Here is an 18,865-nt window from a genome sequence, read left to right on the forward strand (position 1 = left end):
ATCATCTAAAAACTTTTACAGTCAGTGACACAAACAGTTTTAGAAAGGCTATTCTAAAAAACATTGGTACACCAAATAAATGAAAATAATGAGAAGTTGGTTCAGTAAGTTTGTAAGTGCATATGTTCACAAGCAGCTGCTCACATTTTTACATGTTCGAGATATGTGAAGGGTTTATTTTTTTTATTAATTTATTGTAATCAATATAGGACTGAAACAGATAATTGCCAAATTCTAGACACTTCTCTCACTAATCCATGTCTGCAATTTGCAGTTTAACTTACCTGACGTATGGTATGTAATAAGTGACCCTGGAATTTTTCCCAGATACGAATTCTGTTATCTGCTGCTTGACTCACAAGGTACATAATGGTAGACTCTAAAGTAGTTACTGCTCCATGATGGGCATTTAAGCTGTACACACATGTGCCAGTCAAAAGATCCCACACACATATGACTCCATTTTGACAACCACTGGCTGCTGATGTAGGAGTAATCTAATATGCAATAAACAAAATAATGCATAATTAAGCTTGCAATAGACTAATTATTTATATTTAAATTATGTCAGCTATCCATTACATATAAATTATCTCAGAGCATGACTGACTAACTGTCTAATGAAGAATTAAATGAAGACATGTTCCCTATTACTAAATAACAAGAATAAGGATGGCAAAATTTGGTATGTTCATCTTGTCATAACTTAAAGTGTAAATCATAGCTTAAGACAATGTTGGATCACAGTATCTTCTTCCTAATGAAGACATGTTCCCTATTACTAAATAACAAGAATAAGGATGGCAAAATTTGGTATGTTCATCTTGTCATAACTTAAAGTGTAAATCATAGCTTAAGACAATGTTGGATCACAGTATCTTCTTCCTATTTATAATGCTTTTATCCCACTTGGCAGAGGGTCTGCTATGATTATGCAACTGTGAAAAAACTTAACTGGCTTGTCACAGAGTCTGGCATTGGGGTGTGGGGGAATAATTTTTATGACTCTAGAAGTGTGTTTATTCACAGGTCTGGTTGCCTGTTCTGGGGGATGAAAACCTTGAGTTTCCTGGTGAGAAAACCCTTACCTCCTTACTATATGAGACCAGCTAACTCACCTTTAGTCAAAGAGACCAGATAAAGGTTCCTCACATCTTGGACAGGAATCAAACCCAGGTCTTTCCGACCAAAGGACTTTGTCTATACTGACTGAGCTATGGAGGCTTGGATCCGATATCCGTTGTCACAATTATGAACAGTGATAAAAATATCTAGTAGACCTGACTAACCAGAGAATTGATTTTTTTTTTTTTTTTGAGGGGGGAGGTGAGAAAGATTACTTTACTGCAGTAAGTATAAATGTGAAACTATTTTTTTAGAATCAGCAGCTGCTCTTAAACACCAGCCTAAACTAAATCAATAAGGATGTGCAAAAAACCTAAAGATCTGGGAAACTGACTCTTAGATATCCTGTTTCACAATCAAGGCTTCCTATAGTACCTATAAAGGGAGACCAGTAGGAAGCCCTCTCCAAAGACTTTCCACTTCATTTTGTGTTGCTTATGAACATATTACAGTTGACTCATACAGCACGCAGGAATTCTTTGCTATAATGAATTTCCTTTAGCATAGTACTGTGTCTATGGGACTTTGGTTGGGACTACTCAGTAGTTTATTATAGGAAGTTAGTTTGTAATTATTATTAATAAGAGACCTCTAGAGAAAAATCTAGCTCCATCCAACTGACTGCATTCAACATTTGGAGATCAGACAGAAACCCCAAAATGACAAGAATTCCTCATTCAATACCAAAACAATTTGTTTCAAAGAATTTGTGATTTCAGAGTATTTTTCATAAATGAACAGCAGTTGCTACTTAGGAGTAATTATCAAAGAGTCTAAATATATTTATTTCAGCATTGTAAAATAAACAGATTAATCCATATTTCATATACCAATTAAGAAACTTGGAAAGTTTTTTAAGTAGTGCAAACTAAGATAACTCTGATGCCGAGGATTGTATTCTCATAAATTATCTCTCCCTCTCTCTCTTCTTTATTCAAAACGTTCAAAGTTTTTATATATATGTACATTCAACTACAAATAAACATATATCTTTATCATCATCATCGAATTCCTGCCATGTACCCTCAAGGGGTGTACAGGATACGACAGTACTACATGAAAAAAATTACATCATTACTAACTTCCTATCTACAATTTTCCTCCAAATCACTCTGTTACTTGGCAAGACTCCAACATTATCAGATCTTATATTTCTAACGTCTAAGGCACTTTGTACCGTATCAATCCACCTATATCTTGGTCTTCCTCTGGGTTGTTTTCCTGCCAACCTGGCAGAGAACACTTGTTTTGCTAATCTTTCCTCTCCCATTCTATTTAAGTGACCATACCACCTGAGATTAGCTCTACTAACGCATTCCTGGATGCTGACAATGTCAAGTTCTTTCCTAATATCCTTTTTTTTAATATGATATTGCCATTGATGCCATCTGTTCATGCCTCGAATCTTTCTCAGGACTCTCATATCTGCAGTCTCAAGTCTTTGGTCAAGTGTTTTACTTCTGACCCAGCTCTCAGATCCATAAGTTAAAACTGGTTTGAACACTGTCTTGTATACAGCTAATTTAGTGTTCCGACTAATTTCTCTCTTATTCCATATCAATTTATTCAATTGACTTCTCACCATACCAGCTTTGCTGATTCTGTTGTCTATTTCTATATTTAATTTACCATCTTCAGTAAAAATTGTGCCTAAGTAGCTGAAATGTTTTACTCGTTCCACAGGTTCTCCATTCACAACACAGCTGACATTTTCAATGATTCTGCCTATTTTCATTGTCTTTGTCTTTTTATTGCTGACCTTCATACCATATCTATTACAACAGCAACTGAATTTAGTCAGAGAATCTTGCAGACTTGTAGCGGATTTATTTAGAAGTATAACATGATCCTCATAAAGCAAAGAGCTGACATTAACATCTCCAATTTTGATATCAGGTTTAATACCACTTTCCTTCATAATGTGATCCATATAGATAATGAATAACACAGGGGATAATGTACATCCTTGTCTCACACCAGATTTAACATTAAACCATCTTCCTGTACTTCCTTCAATTCTAACTGCTGACTTACAACTTAAATAAAGACTAAGTATTGCTTGATACAATGCCCCATTGACACCACATCACTGCAGAGTATTGAATAGCTTCTCTTTTGCACCTTGTCATATGCCTTTTCCAAATCAACAAAACTTAAATACAGATCTTTGTTATATTCCCATGCTTTCTTCACTATTTGTCGTAAAGTGAAGATCTGATCCTGACAGCCTCTATTTGGCCTGAATCCAGCTTGTTCTTCACCAAGCTTTTCTTCCACAATTCTTCTCAACCGTTTCTCAAGTATACTTGCATAGATCTTGCCAGGAACACTCAGTAGGGAAATACCTCTGTAATTCTCACATTCAGTTTTATTTCCCTTTTTATATATGGGTACTATGAGAGCTCTACTCCAATCATCGGGAATTCGTCCCTCTGTCCAGGCTTTCTGAACTATGCAGTGCAGCCACTGTAAGACTTTTATACCACCATACTTCAGCATTTCTGGTCGAATATCATCTACTCCTGCTGCCTTTCCACATTTCAAGCCTTTGATGGCTTTTTCTACTTCAAGTATGGATATGTATTCCTGACTGCATGCCTGGTCAGTGTTTTTTATCACTGTGCTGTCATCACTGCTTGTTTCATTTAGCAGTTTTCCAAAGTAATTACTCCATACTTCAAGGATACCTTTTTCTCCTGTTTTCATGTCACCTTTATCATCTCTAACTCCTTTTACAGCACTCTTTCCTCCATTCCTAAGCTTCTTCAACAACCTCCAGAATATTTTGCCACCTTCTTGATGTTTATTTTCTATATTCTTGCCAAAGTCCTCCCATGACTTTTGTTTAGCTAGTTTTACACACTGTTTAGCTTTCTTAGATTTGTCTCTATATTCTGTAAGAGTAAAAGCTGACCTATTTGCCAGGAACTTTTGATATGCTTTCTTATTTTCCTTCACTGCCTCTTTAACTTTCTGTGTCCACCAGGAAGTTCTGATTTTTTTATCCTTGCACACAACCTCACCACATGCCTCTCTGGCAGAATCAATCAATGTTTTCTTCAGAGTTTGCCACTGAATCTCCAAGGTTTGATTCCTGTTCTCAAACTCTTTCATTTTCTTTTCAATAATCTTTCTGTATTTTAGTCTACAGTTCACATCTGAGAGCTGCTCAACTGTTATTCGCTTTAAAACTTTCTTACATGTTATTCTTTTCAATATGAAATTCTATTTTTCCCTGCTCAAGACTAAATAGTGATCACTTCCAATTTCAAATCCTCTGTACACTCTGGTGTCCTGCACCAGGGAGAAAACATCACTATCAACAATAACATAGTCAATGAGACTTTTCTTATTCCTAGCCTCTTCTCTCCATGTTAATTTGTGCACATTTTTATGTTGGAACATGGTGTTAGTAATAACCAGTCCATGTCCTGAGCAGAAATCCAACAGATATTTGCCATTATTATTAGCTTTGCTCTTTTCTCCAAATTTTCCCAAAATATTTTTGTATGTCTCACAATCATTTCCTACTCTACTATTTAGATCCCCAACAAGGACCAACTTTTCCTTTTTCATTGTGTCAGTTGCTTTTTCTAAAGCCTCAAAAAATTCCTCCACTTCTACCTTAGTAGAACCTTCTGTGGGACCATAGGCACAAATAAGTCTCATTGTCCAGTTCCCCATTCTCATATTTGCCCACATTACTCTACTTGAGACTGACTGCCATTCAAGAAGATTAGCCTCGTATTTTGTGTTGAATACTATGGCTACTCCTTCTTTTCCTTGATTGTCATTGCCTGAATATAACATTTTGTATTTATTGCTCAGAAAGATCTCATGAGTTTTGGTCTTTTTTGTTTCAGTCACCCCTATTATGTCGATCTGGTACTTATCTAATTCCTCAGCTAGCTCCATTTCTTTGCCATTCAGGCTTCTTACGTTGATAGTACCGATCTTTAACTCTGGCGATGTTGAGTTGGGGTTTGTTTTCAGATTTGTTCCAGTAGCTGACTTTTCGCTGTTCGCCCTGGTTCCCTAGCGAAAACAACGGGGGCCTTGTTTAACCGGGCGACGCCCCAGCCGGCATGAAATTTTGTCATGTACCATCATTTTTTATTTTGGTTTAACCAATAAGAATACAATTTGGTCGGCTAAATCCCAAATTGCCAGCCCATCCTCGTTCGTTCAGTATCAAAGTAGATACCCAACAGGGTGTACCACGAGAAGGTGAGGATTGGACATTAGGTCAGAAGCCCTGGTCGGTTCTCCGCATTCCTTTAAAGGCTATCTGGAGGTCTCCTCTCAGTTATACAGCTTTGACCCTTAAAATCTCCTAATTCTGTTTATTTTATGCCAAAATGAAGACTTTTAAGATATTCTTTGATAAAAAGGAAACATAAAATTTTGCTTTCCCTAAATATACTAAATGTTAAAATTTTAAGTACCAACATCCTTCAATTTGAAATAAGTGAGATATTGTAATAGAGGATATTATGGATCCATTCATATTTTATAACCTTATGTAAGAAAGAAAAGAAAAAAAAAAAAACTTAAAACTTTCAAAAATTGACTATGAGTTTGTAAGAACATAACCTCATAAGCTTTATAGAATATTTTTCAAAGTTAAAAAAAAAAAAGATCTACATTTCTTTCTTTTGCCAGTTTCCACATTTTGCTATAAATTATAGATAAATCTGTAATATTGATATTATCTATTATACTATCTGTGTAAGACAAATATAAGCTTCTCAGCTCATAGTTTAATAATTTACTATGCACCCGTGTAGAGATCACTCGAGGAAAACTTTCTAACATAGCTTAGTTACTTCAGCTTTCTGATATAGCAATGAATGAGTTTTTGTCTTCACTTCCACTAGTAGTGAAGTAGTGAAACATCAAGCCTGATGTTTCAGGCTAAGGAAACTTACTCCATGCATTAATAAAAGGCAAATATATCAGTTGTAGGTTGAGTTCGTGTTCCATAAATAGTGCAACCAAGGCAACTCTGATTCTGGTCTTGTTCTCATAAGCTCACTAGTAAGTTTTTGACACTTCACTTTCTTTCTACAATTGGCTATAAAATATAGATGGATCCATAATATCTTCCATTTCAAACTGTCATTTAATTTCATAGAGAACACTATATTTAAAAATAATACAGCATAAAAATCAGAACAAAATACTGCACTTATTTTAAAGTGTGAAATACTGTATAGAGAATAATTACAGATTTAGTAATCAATCATTTTACACAAATTATGGACTCTACAACCGTGTTATAAATAATTATTTTAATTTCCCACCGTTTCGACCTTCATATTAAGGTCATCATCTGGAGTACACACACACACACACATATATATATATACATACATATATATATATATATATACACACACACACACACACACACACATATACACACACAGAGCCAAACTAAATTACATTTCACAAAGTATGCTGAAGAGGCAATGATTCGATCAACGGCTATTCTACTGGCCTGACCTCTAGTGAAAATAAAATAAAATTACAATAAATAAATGAAATAAAATAAACTGACTACATCAAAGCTATATTCTATTTAAGATAACATCAGAGAAACATTCTTTCATATAGATAGTTTTGTTACAGTGAAAATGGTGTCCTAATTTAACAATTGTTATATTAGATTTAGAATCCTGGATTAACTATGGTTCTATTCGTAATTAACTCTTAGGGAGAAAGGTTAAGTGGGTAGAATATGTGCCTTCCATATGTTTGGGATTTTTAGACCATCATTATTGTTAAGATTAGGGTGACTGATAAGAATCTCACAGACCTTCTTAAATTTACGTTCGTACCATGTTTTGGTGTGATGCAAACAACGGTTCCATGAAAATTCATCAAAAAAACAGTTAATCAAAAGACAATTCATTGAAAATTTTAACTAAAATTTCATTAAATTGATCCAGCCAAAGCAGAATTGCTAATATCATTTTGAAACTTTTTTTCAAAAATGTTATGATAAAAGCAATCCATTTTGAACAAAAACTGACCATGCAGACAGCTTCTCGTATTAGATTTAGAATCCTGGATTAACTATGGTTCTATTCGTAATTAACTCTTAGGGAGAAAGGTTAAGTGGGTAGAATATGTGCCTTCCATATGTTTGGGATTTTTAGACCATCATTATTGTTAAGATTAGGGTGACTGATAAGAATCTCACAGACATTCTTAAATTTACGTTCGTACCATGTTTTGGTGTGATGCAAACAATGGTTCCATGAAAATTCATCAAATAAACAGTTAATCAAAAGACAATTCATTGAAAATTTTAACTAAAATTTCATTAAATTGATCCAGCCAAAGCAGAATTGCTAATATCATTTTGAAACTTTTTTTCAAAAATGTTATGATAAAAGCAATCCATTTAGAACAAAAACTGACCATGCAGACAGCTTCTTGTACCGACAACGGTACATGCATAACTGCAATGCATAATGCAATGCAACTTGTAATGCATAACTGCAAGAGTGCCTGTCATCTGCATCACACACATAAGGACAGGTTGGGAAACTAAAGCATTGCTATGAGGACCAAATATGACAATAGCCATTTCTAATAAACAAGAAAAAGCGACTATCACCTATAAATAAATTAATCCTGCCATAGTCTATTGTCTGTCTTCTCTGACCTGTTTGTCAGAGAGTGTGAGATGGGAGTGTAACTTACTTTAATTGAAAAGTCCTTATAAGAATAAGCATTCCTTGCATTCTGAATGAGACTGAAACATAGGTCTTTACAAACCAAAGGCCACTTCTCAGGTGCCAGAATTATTCATTTTATGTTAAGATGAATAACAAGCCTTCCTTTCAACAATGGCTTATTTTTGCTATTTCCTATAAGTTTTCTCAATACAACATAAGCAATGTGCTTCAAGAAACAGTTCAAAAAAAGAGACAATATGTAAAGATTTAAAAATAAATAAATATAAAAACAATTCTTTCTAAATTTTATATACAATTATTTTAACTTAATCAAATGTAACTTTGTACAAAAAATTCACATAATTACCATTCATTTAGTTTCTAAGTTAACAATTTGCTATTTGGGGGCTTAATGGATTTGTACCAATTTACTAACATAAAAGTTATAAATATTAAAAATATTGCAATACTGAAACACTTTAAAATGCTATACTAGACAATTGATATCAGTTATGTTTATTTTTATTTAATAATTATTATACAGACCAAACAAATGGTTTGTTACTTTGTTATAGGGCAAGGTTTGCTATAGAGAATTTATTATCATTATTGTATAGGCACCTCCATAGAGTTCAAAGACTCATCGCAGGAGACCATAACTATCCACACAATAGCTATCATACCTCTCCTTGAACCCATTAACAGACAAAAGCACTCACAACTGACACAACAACTGCTGTGAATGAATGGAATGGCAATATATTCCATTCATTCAAGAAAAAAAAATCTAATCCTCATTCCTGCTACCCACACTTTTCAACTTCCAGAAAAGACCTCTTGTTCTGTTGCCTCTAACCAAGTGCTGAAACATTTCCCCTGCATCAATCTATAAACTCTAAAAGTAACTTAAATGTTTCTATCATATCCCCTCTTCCCCCCCCCCCCCATTAACCAACTTTCTCAGCTCCCAAATCCTCAATCTATCCTCATAGGGTACATTCTGCAGACCATCGTGATCACATGCCACTAAATCACTAAATAAAAATAAACATAACTGATATCAGTTGTCTAGTACAGCGCTTCCCAAACTGTGGGCCGTGGCCCCCTTGGGGGCCGTAGGTTTTGTTGAGGGGGGGGCGTGAAATAATGAAAACAAATGCAAAATGTTTTAAGACTAAGTAGTTTTTTTTATTTTAAAAGAAACGTATTTAACTTTTATTATTTATTATTTCTTTTTTGCTATTTTTAAAATTTTAATGAAAAAATTCACACATTGGTGTTGGTTCACAAACTTTGCTTCCTGCATATTTCAGCGCTTAATGAATATTAGTAAATATTGCTTATTCATATGTTTTATTTCAAAGCAGTGGTTAATTGTATTTACTTCGAATGCTCTCCAGGGAAGCTCCAAATCTTCCTGTCCCTTTCATCATGCGTTCGTAATCAGGGACTGTTGATATTGACTTTATATACATATCCAAACTCATTTTATATTATCACTGTCATCCGAGCTAGTTTTCTGTTACCAATAAAAGTTTCGCATATACTTCACACATGAAAAAAAGCTTAAACAAGTTCATGTGGGGAGATAGTAACTCTCTTGTAGTGGTAAACAACATGCCCTCCCTAACAGCCACTATACTGCAGAGGCAATAAAAACAAGTACTTTTATTATGCCAGTGAATAAGGTATGAGCAGTCTGTGTAATATATTTCTCAACAAATAGTGCAATTAGAGACAACTGGGATAAAAACACACTAATTAATGAATCACATGTCCCCTCATACAGAAACTATGCTGTATAGACTGAAACAAAACCATATGTTGCATGGGCAAACACAGTATCTAACTAAAAACTATTGTTATTAATTAGATGTATGTGAGTTCGATTTCCCAAGGCAGCAATAAAATTTAACCGAACGTGTTAAAATTCGTAAAAGTGTTAAAACTAAGTAATATATACATAATGAATGTTATGGCAGTTTCACATATGGAATTCGATTGAAGAGAGTTAGCATTTGAACTCAATTGTCAGCTATGCTTTTATCTTTTGGTTGCGCAATCTTTTGTTAATACTGCACCAATCATATGCACATTTTAATAACCTGCCTTTGCTGTCTGTTTCACGTTAAGCTTAATTACCGTAAAGGGAGAAATGTCACAAAAGAGAAAAATGTTCCTGGTCTGGGGATTCCCTTATTTAGGTAATATTCACTAATTTTATGTTGTCAGTCTGTGGTGTGCCAGTATCGGTAAGTGGTGATATTATTTGATCTATTCTACATTAAAAAATTTAACCCTGAGATGGATAAGTGGCTGATAAAAAATAAAAAAATAATCCCGTGAACAATCAGAAGAAGCAGAAACAGACTAAAAAAAAAAAAGGACAGTATTTCATATTTTACCAGAACAGCCTACATCGTCTTCAGAATCAAACGGTAAGAGGCAAAAAATGTAATATATGCATTTGATTTTTGCAATATTCTCTGTGTATGTTTTGTATTGAATATAAATACAATAAATATTATAATAATATATCTCTCTATTACGATATTTTTTCGAGGGGGGGCAGTGAAATATTTTAATTTTTGCAAAGGGGGCCCTGACATCCAGAAGTTTGTGAAGCAGTGGTCTAGTATATAGCATTTTAAAGTGTTTCAGTATTGCAATATTTTTAATATTTATAACTTTTACGTTAGTAATTTGGTACAAATCCGTTAAGCACCCAATCTTCTCCACCACTTCCACATCCCCAAGAAACACAGGAGACCAGTAAACCCAGGAGTGATCCAGATGTGGAGATATCAAGGCCTTATAAAGAGGAACAACAATCTTTCATCTTTACTTGTTAGTGTGTTCTTCCACAGCCAAGTAATCTTAGAAACTACCTTGGCAACCTTAGCAATATGCCCTCTAAACTCTAAACTTCAACTTTTTCTCTACCAACTCCCCAGCTAAACCTATTTCCTAGACCTTATTAATAAAAATCTCTGGATAAGACAAAGATAGTCTTTTAAAACATTCAACATCTTTCTGTCATACAGAGATTTTTATTAATAAGGTCTAGGAAATAGATGAAGCTGTGTATACTAGACAGAGAACTGAAGTTTAGAGGCATATTGCTAAGGTTGCCAAGGGCTTATAAGATTACTAGCACCAAAAGGCTACTTGTATATGAGATATGACTTCTGCATTACTTCAACCTTGGTATCTCTCCTAGGTCTAGCTCCACTGATGAGACCTCAATAAAGGTCGAAACCAGTCTGGGTAGTGGCCCTTCCCCTTATGCATAGCATTTTTTACATGTCGGAAAGGGTGTGTATGCTTTGCATTATGGAATACATACTATGTCAAGTGATGTGAAGTCATTAGCCTCTATATACAAATAGCTTAGACATGAATATATTTCATATGCAATATTGTTTTGCTTACTTAGGTAAAGGATTAAAACCAAGTATATAATTTCTTGGTATCTTTAATGTTTCTTTCTCCTCTAAGACTTACTAATCTCATGTCATTTCTGCAATTTTTCAATTTTACACTTTGTCCAGTGAAGGATAACAATGCATGCATGCTATTTCCTAATTAAGGTCCACTTCATTCTCCTGAACTTCCACCACCTATTTGACATTAATATTTTCCAGTATGCCATCCAAACTGTCTTAACACCTGCTTCATTCTTAACACCAAATGATACTTAAAACACTCAAAACACTTACTACACACTTGTTCACCAGTTTTGCTCAGATTCATCACATCCTTTAACTTTCATGATGAATTCATCATGAATACATCATGAATAGATGTATTCATCAAACACACGCACACTGCAAAATCACGTTCAATTGATCCACCAATGACATCTTTGCTGCTACTGCTCTAACATGCATTGGCACCAAGCTGACAATATCAAATTTAAACAAAAATACATGATTAATTTAAAAAATAAATAGTTAAGTCACTTGCACACCTGTAAAGCAAAAACAATGAATTTAGGGGAAAAAGACTATTTCAACTCCATTCCCATGAAATCTCAAAAAAAAATAGAACAATGGAAATTGAGGGAAATAACAAAGGAGGCAAGGAATCATACAATGAAAAAAAAAAACTGAAAACAAAGGCAGAAACCAAACATCTTAGTAAATGAAATACATGCAATCTGTACCATTAAATCAAAAATAACCTGAAACTTTCAGCAGCAAGTGAACATTATAACTCATCCAATTACAAAAAGGAAGAGGACATAAGTAATGAATACTAGTCTGCATTATACAGCTTAAAAAACATGATGGACAGCTAGTATAAACTGATACTGTTCTCTTCAAACTGTATAAAGAAATATGCACAATGCACAGTATTTCTTTAATTCAAAGTTTAATTAATAGTTATGAAGCTTAAATGGATAGGTTCATTTTGTTTTTGAAATATTCTTTATCAATAAGGTAAAAATTATTCTGATTTAGAATTTGCTTTTAGAGCTAAATTTTTAATCTCAATGGTATAGTCTGTATATATTTAGTTTGTTATGAAGATTTCAAATAAGTGACAATTTATTCTAATATAACATTTTGAAATTTAAGCATTAAATTGTAGCTCTCTTATATGTCTCCCATTATTGTTTGTATTTGTAAGTTTCATGTGTTCTGTGTTCTTTATATTTGGTTCCTGTTAATCTTTTGTGTCCTGTCACCAATGTACAATTCCCAAACATTTCTTTTCCTTTGTTTATGTGTTCTTGCCACACATAAACATTGTTTACTCATCAATCCAGCCATTTTCTTTGTCTACTGATTATTATTATTATTCAGGACTCCATGGAGTCAAAAGACTCTTCACAGGAATTCCTTCCTAGGAAACACAAAGTCTATCAAGACTCATCGTGGGAGGCCCCTCATAGGAAACACAAAGTTGATCATACCACTCGTTGAACTCACTGACCATTCTCTATCTCACCACTCTATCAGGCAATACATTATGATGTCATTTGCTAGAAAATTTTCTTCCCTACTGAGAAGATTTTGAGCTTTTGCTGTTTGTAACAAGGAACTTAAATAGCATTAGTTCTAATAGGATTCAGGCTTGGAATTTTCTGTAGTTTGTTACAACGCATCATTTCAGTATAGTGGCGCTTGCTATAGTACACATTATCAATCAAGAAATCATATGAGAAACTAATAAATGGTATAGGCTGAATAAAAGATTCATTGCTATGTAATGCATCCAAACATCATAAAGTTTATTATTTTTTTTTTTTTTAAATTTCACAGAAGAACACTAACCTGATCAACATGTAAAGCAGAAATTGATCCAGAATGACCATGAAAAGTGAATACACACATTGCTGAATCACAACGAAATACCTAAAATAAAAATATTTGAGAATGAATGTAAGAGCATTAATTCACAATCAAAATGCATAATAAATTATTATTTTTTTTATATTTCCCACCCACAAAAGGTTGTAAACCTATAGTATATCAGTACAGCAGGCAGGCTAAGGAATTTTTTTTAAATTATTATTTTCGTTTTTTATTTATTTTTTACAGAGTCTAAAAATGCTGTTGTAGAGACCAAACAGAGAACTTTTTAAGCCACAGTGTAAGACTATTGCCCCTAAATAAGTGGAGCAGTGGTCTCACACAGGAGATGAAATTCATCTCCTACCTAAAGACAATTAGAAACATCAATGCCCATGGCAGGATTCAAACTGGCAGCCTGTTGGTTGAAGATCATGTTGGAGGCTTAATGGATTTTTTACAACACTCAAAAAGAATTAAAATAGAATTTAATACTTCCTATATTTTGTCCTAGTCACTAGGACATCTACGGGGATTACAAAAACAATTAATGTAACATATGCACAAATAACAAACAATACTAAGCCCAACCACGTGGGTGACACTAAAGTCCTATCTAGGTAGAGTGCCCTCTAAGGGCAGTAGTAGGTGGCCTGGAATGTAAGGTGGGAACTCTGGTGATGAGTGTTTCCCAAATCTTCGGAAGCTTAATGCAACCATATTTATTGAGATTTGGTTGGTTTTTGAGAGCTGCTGCTGCTTCTAAGAAAAGTCTCTCTTTCTTGAATTTGCTGTGGTGGAGCATGGTGGTTTTCTTCCATGATACTCTGTGGGTGGTGTCCAAAACATGGTCAGCCAAGCCTGACCATGTTTTGGACACCACCTACACACAGCATATAAGCCCCACCGCAAACTGGTTACCCTTATCCGTTCTACGAAAGATCAGCTCCCTCCTCTCTCTCTGCCTGGAGTTTACAAAGTACCCTGTTCCTGTAAGCTGGCGTACTTTGGACAGACAGGCAGATCAGCATCCATCCGTCTAGAGGAACACAAATCTTACATCTTCAAACACAACTATGGCCATTCAGGCTTGGCTGACCATGTTTTGGACACCACCCACAGAGTATCATGGAAGAAAACCACCATGCTCCACCACAGCAAATTCAAGAAAGAGAGACTTTTCTTAGAAGCAGCAGCAGCTCTCAAAAACCAACCAAATCTCAATAAATATGGTTGCATTAAGCTTCCGAAGATTTGGGAAATACTCATCACCAGAGTTCCCACCTTACATTCCAGGCCACCTACTACTGCCCTTAGAGGGCGCTCTACCTAGATAGGACTTTAGTGTCACCCACGTGGTTGGGCTTAGTATTGTTTGTTATTTGTGCATATGTTACATTAATTGTTTTTGTAATCCCCGTAGATGTCCTAGTGACTAGGACGAAATATAGGAAGTATTAAATTCTATTTTAATTCTTTTTGAGTATTGTAAAAAATCCATTAAGCCTCCAACATGATGTCCTCACAGCACTTAAGCCTCTACACACGTGTTGGTTGAAGAGTGGGTACATTATGGCCAATCAGGCTGGTGATTTGGATATTGGGATGTTGTGATATTGTGAACTAAGAAATTTAGTCTATAAGTCATATTCCAATTTTCTTACTTACATTCATTAGATATAAACACATTACTCTAAGGAAGAAAATTGAACATAAATTAGAAAATTAAGACTGTAAAATAATGTACTATAATGTCCTGAATAAACAATGGAATATACCATTCACTTTAAAGTTAAAGTCTACTACTTTTAAAATAAAAACAAAACTCCCAACATCACACAATTCAGGAAGGATGGTTGATAACAAATTACACAGGAATTTACAGTACAAATTACAAGCAAAGAAGGGTGACAAACTTGACAAGGAACACAAAATCAGATTATGAAGGGAACTTAGTCTAAAGGAAATTATGGCAGAAAATCAACAGCCCAAAGAGTACTTCACTTTGTGGTAAGGGAAGTCATAGAAGAAACAAAAATGGTTGAGTTACTGACTGACCACTTTACAGAGCTTTATCATCCAGATAAAGATACTGCAGTGACAGGAGCTGATGTTGCCAGAAGGGATATGGATAAGAGGCATTTTGGATAGTACAGATCTTCATGTAAATGTAATTACAGGATTAGATGAGATATCTGCCTGCTATTAGAAGAAGGAACAAGAGAAGTGGCATTACCAATGACCAGGATATTTAAGTCTCAGCTCTGGCAAGGTCTGATGGAGGTAGAAAAATGCATGAATGGATGGATGGAAATATGATACACTATTGAATTCGGTGTGTGTGGGGGGGGATTAAATGGCTTGGAAAAGGAAGGTCATGCCTTAATAATTCATTGAATTTTTATAATAGTGACAGCTGAGTTGGACAAAGAGGATAAGGCTATATGATGATGATACTGCTGGATCTAGCAAAGGCATTCAACTGGATACCACAGGGAACTCTCATACACACACTGGAGCATTGGGGAATGGATAAGAAGCAGGTGATAAGGATACAAGCATGAGTGATTTAGAAATTCTAAAGAGTAGTGTATGGAGAAGTAGAATTCAGGATAAAGTGGGTGACTAGCAGGATATAACAGGGCTCAATACTTGGACTGCTGCTATTTAATTTGTTCAATAATGATACAGGAAATGATGAATGAACAAAATAATATGAAGAGAAATATTCAGTTGTTTACTGATGATGATGCAAGACTGGATATAGCAACAATTAATCAAAGAAATGTAGAAAGCAACACGCCAACACGAGAAGTTAATAAAACTTTATTAAATCAGATTTTTTTAACTAATTCTAACAGATCATCTTCAGCAAAATTGCAATTCAAAAGGTAAAACAACAAATGTGTTTTTAAATTATATAATGTTCCATTTACACCATATAATTGTAGTGTTTTGAACAGCTTTTCTCTTGACATCTTGTTGTATTGCCTTTTTCCAATCTACAAAACTTGCATACAGATCCTAGCTATATTCTTATGATTTCCCAACTATTTGTCTTAAAGTGAAAATCTGGTCATGACAATGTCCATTTGGCCTGAATTCAGCTTGTTCATTCCTTTCACAATTTTTCTTAGCCTTTTCTCAAGTATACTTGTTTAAATCTTACCAGGAACACTCAGTCAGGAAAACAAAACTGAATGTAATTCTCGCATAGTTTTGTTTCCCTATTTTTACAGAATCTCATGGACTGCAAGAATGAGTAATAAGGTTTTTATTATTATTATTTGTCACCTCCAGGGAGTCCAAAGACTCATCGAGAGAGGGCACCTACTCTACAACTCTGTCTCCATCACTCACAATCCACCAACTGACCACAACTACACCAACACCATCTACCACATACCACTAGTATTTCTACAGACAATCACAAACATCCATGCTCACAGCAGGATTCGAACCCACAGCCTTTAAGGAAGAGGCAATGATCACTAAATGGAAGTTTATGTACTTTGGGCATATTTGCAAGCAGATGAATCATTGGAAAAGGCAGTTATGCTGGCAAAAATTGAGGGAAGGAGACTTCATATTGAAAGAAAAAGACAAGAGGCCAAGTGAGATGAAAAGCCCTTTTTCACAAGATCACCAAGAGTCAAAAACAACTGGATGGTACATAACGACAGCAACAACTATGAGAGCTCTACTTCAATCATCTAGAATTCGACTCTTTAACCAAGCCTTCAGAATTATGCAGCAGTCACTATAAAACTATTATAAATCTCCATATTTGAGCATTTCTGGTCAAATATCATCTACTTCAGATTTCACATTTCAGGTTTTTGATGGCTTTTTTTTCATTGATAGTACTGATATAGTCAAGTATTGATATGTATTCCTAATTGCATTCTGCACAAATGGTTTCTACTACCATGCTGTCAATACTTGTTTCATTTAGAAAATTTTAAAAGTAATTCCTCCAGATATCTAGAATATCTTCAATTTTGATGTCACTTTTATCATCTGATTCCTTTTACAGTACTCTTTCCTCCATTTCTAAGTTTTTTTCAACAGCCTTTAGAATATTTTGCAACCTTCGTGATAATGATTTTCCATGTTATGAAAGTCTTCTTATCAAGAAGTTTATTTAGCTAGTTTTACACAGTGCTCTGCTTTCTTAAATTTTTCTCTGTATTGTGTCACAGCACATGCTGAATTCTCAATAGGATCTTTTGATATGCTATCTTCTTTTACTTGACTACCCTTTAACTTCTTTCCACCATGGGATTCTGATTTTTGTAGTCTGTAGTCTCAAATACAAATATTATTTGTATTTGAGACTACAGTTGTTCACCTATGAAAGTCACTTTGATTGTCTTTAAAACTTCCTTACACACTTTTTTTTTCATCATGTTATTCAATTTTATCTTCAAAAGTAATAGGTGACTGCTTTCCATTTCAAATCCTTTGTATATCTTGTTTTCTGAACAAGCATGAAGATATCATTATAAACAAGTCAATGAGACTTTTCACACTTATTATTGTGTTCTTTCCATGTGAATATGTGCACATCTTTATGTTGAAACATGGTGTAATGATCAGTCCATGTCCTGAATAGAAATCCAGCAGATACTGAACATTACTACATATACTGGCCACTGAATTAGAGACTTATGTAATATTGTGTTTCAATATAGACATGCAAACTGCAAATGGTGATCCTGTTCTATTCCCTGCACATTGTCCAGTGAGTGATGGGTTGGGAACAGCCTTCATTAAACACTTTGGTCAATTACTGCACACAGGAATTTCTGTTTAGACGACAGCCTTCTTAGACGACACTGATCTCATTCCTGATAAATTGTCTTAGGACCACAGTTATGTCTCTTAAACAAGGAATGTGGATTATTTTTCCACTGATTAAACACCCAGGATATTTCACCTTTTGAGAAACCTGTCAGCTCTATTATTTCAAAATCATGGCTCCAGCCAGACAAGCGCCTATCATAAATCCATTATCGAACTCTGAAAGATCCTTTGTTTTTCCCATTCTGATCAACCAGCAGTATTCTTAAATAGTTGTCTAAAATACATGGCAATACACACGACCAAATATTTTGCATAATACACTGTGAGCGATGCTTATGTACATCTATATAAAGGTTTCTAATTCAGTGGCTGGTATGTATATTTGCTTTGCTCTTTTCTCCAAACATTTTTATGTCTGGTAGTCATTTCCTACCATGGTGTTTAAATATCCAACAAGGACCAACTGTTCCTTTTCCTTTATGTCAGTTACTTGCACTAATGTCTCAAAATTCATTACCCCAATATTTATCTTCGATATAATTTTACCAATGGCTTTCCATGACTTTTGTGTAGCTATATAGCTTTTAAATACAACTCAGATTTCTTACATTTTTCCTGTATTCTCAGGTCAAAGGTTCATGTTTTTGCTAGTAACTTTCAATATGCTTTCTTCTTGTTTTTCCAAGACTGCTTCTTCAGATTCTTGAATCCAAAATGAATGTGGATTTTTCTAGCATTGAAATCAACTTCACCATGCCTCTCTGGCTAAATGAATGAATGTTTTTAGAATCTGCCACTGGATTGCCAAGATTAGTTGTTTTCAAACTGTTTCATTTTTTTCTTGAACAGTAGTTGTATATTTGAGTGTACAGGCAACATCTGAAAACTGATCAACTGATTCTTTTTAACCTGTGTGTATCTTTTCAATTTTTGCTGAAAACTAAAGAGTAA

At 34.5% G+C, this 18,865-nt stretch overlaps 1 protein-coding gene across 2 annotated transcripts in view; it reads right to left on the reverse strand.

Moving 5' to 3' along the window:
• SCAP (SREBP cleavage activating protein) overlaps positions 1-18,865 on the reverse strand; it is a 408,865-nt gene that overhangs the window by 32,328 nt on the left and 357,672 nt on the right. For both annotated transcript variants that reach the window (XM_090415224.1, XM_090415223.1), the window contains exons 25-26: positions 13,091-13,171; positions 285-497 (exon numbers count right to left, since the gene is read on the reverse strand). In XM_090415224.1, coding sequence (XP_090271350.1) covers positions 285-497; positions 13,091-13,171 — 294 coding nt within the window. The remainder of the gene's footprint in view (positions 1-284; positions 498-13,090; positions 13,172-18,865) is intronic.

Source organism: Typopeltis vanoorti, unplaced genomic scaffold (genome assembly GCF_054136105.1).
Source record: "Typopeltis vanoorti isolate ZY-2024b unplaced genomic scaffold, IOZ_Tvanoo_1.0 HiC_scaffold_24, whole genome shotgun sequence".
Taxonomy (NCBI): Eukaryota; Metazoa; Arthropoda; class Arachnida; order Uropygi; family Thelyphonidae; genus Typopeltis; species Typopeltis vanoorti.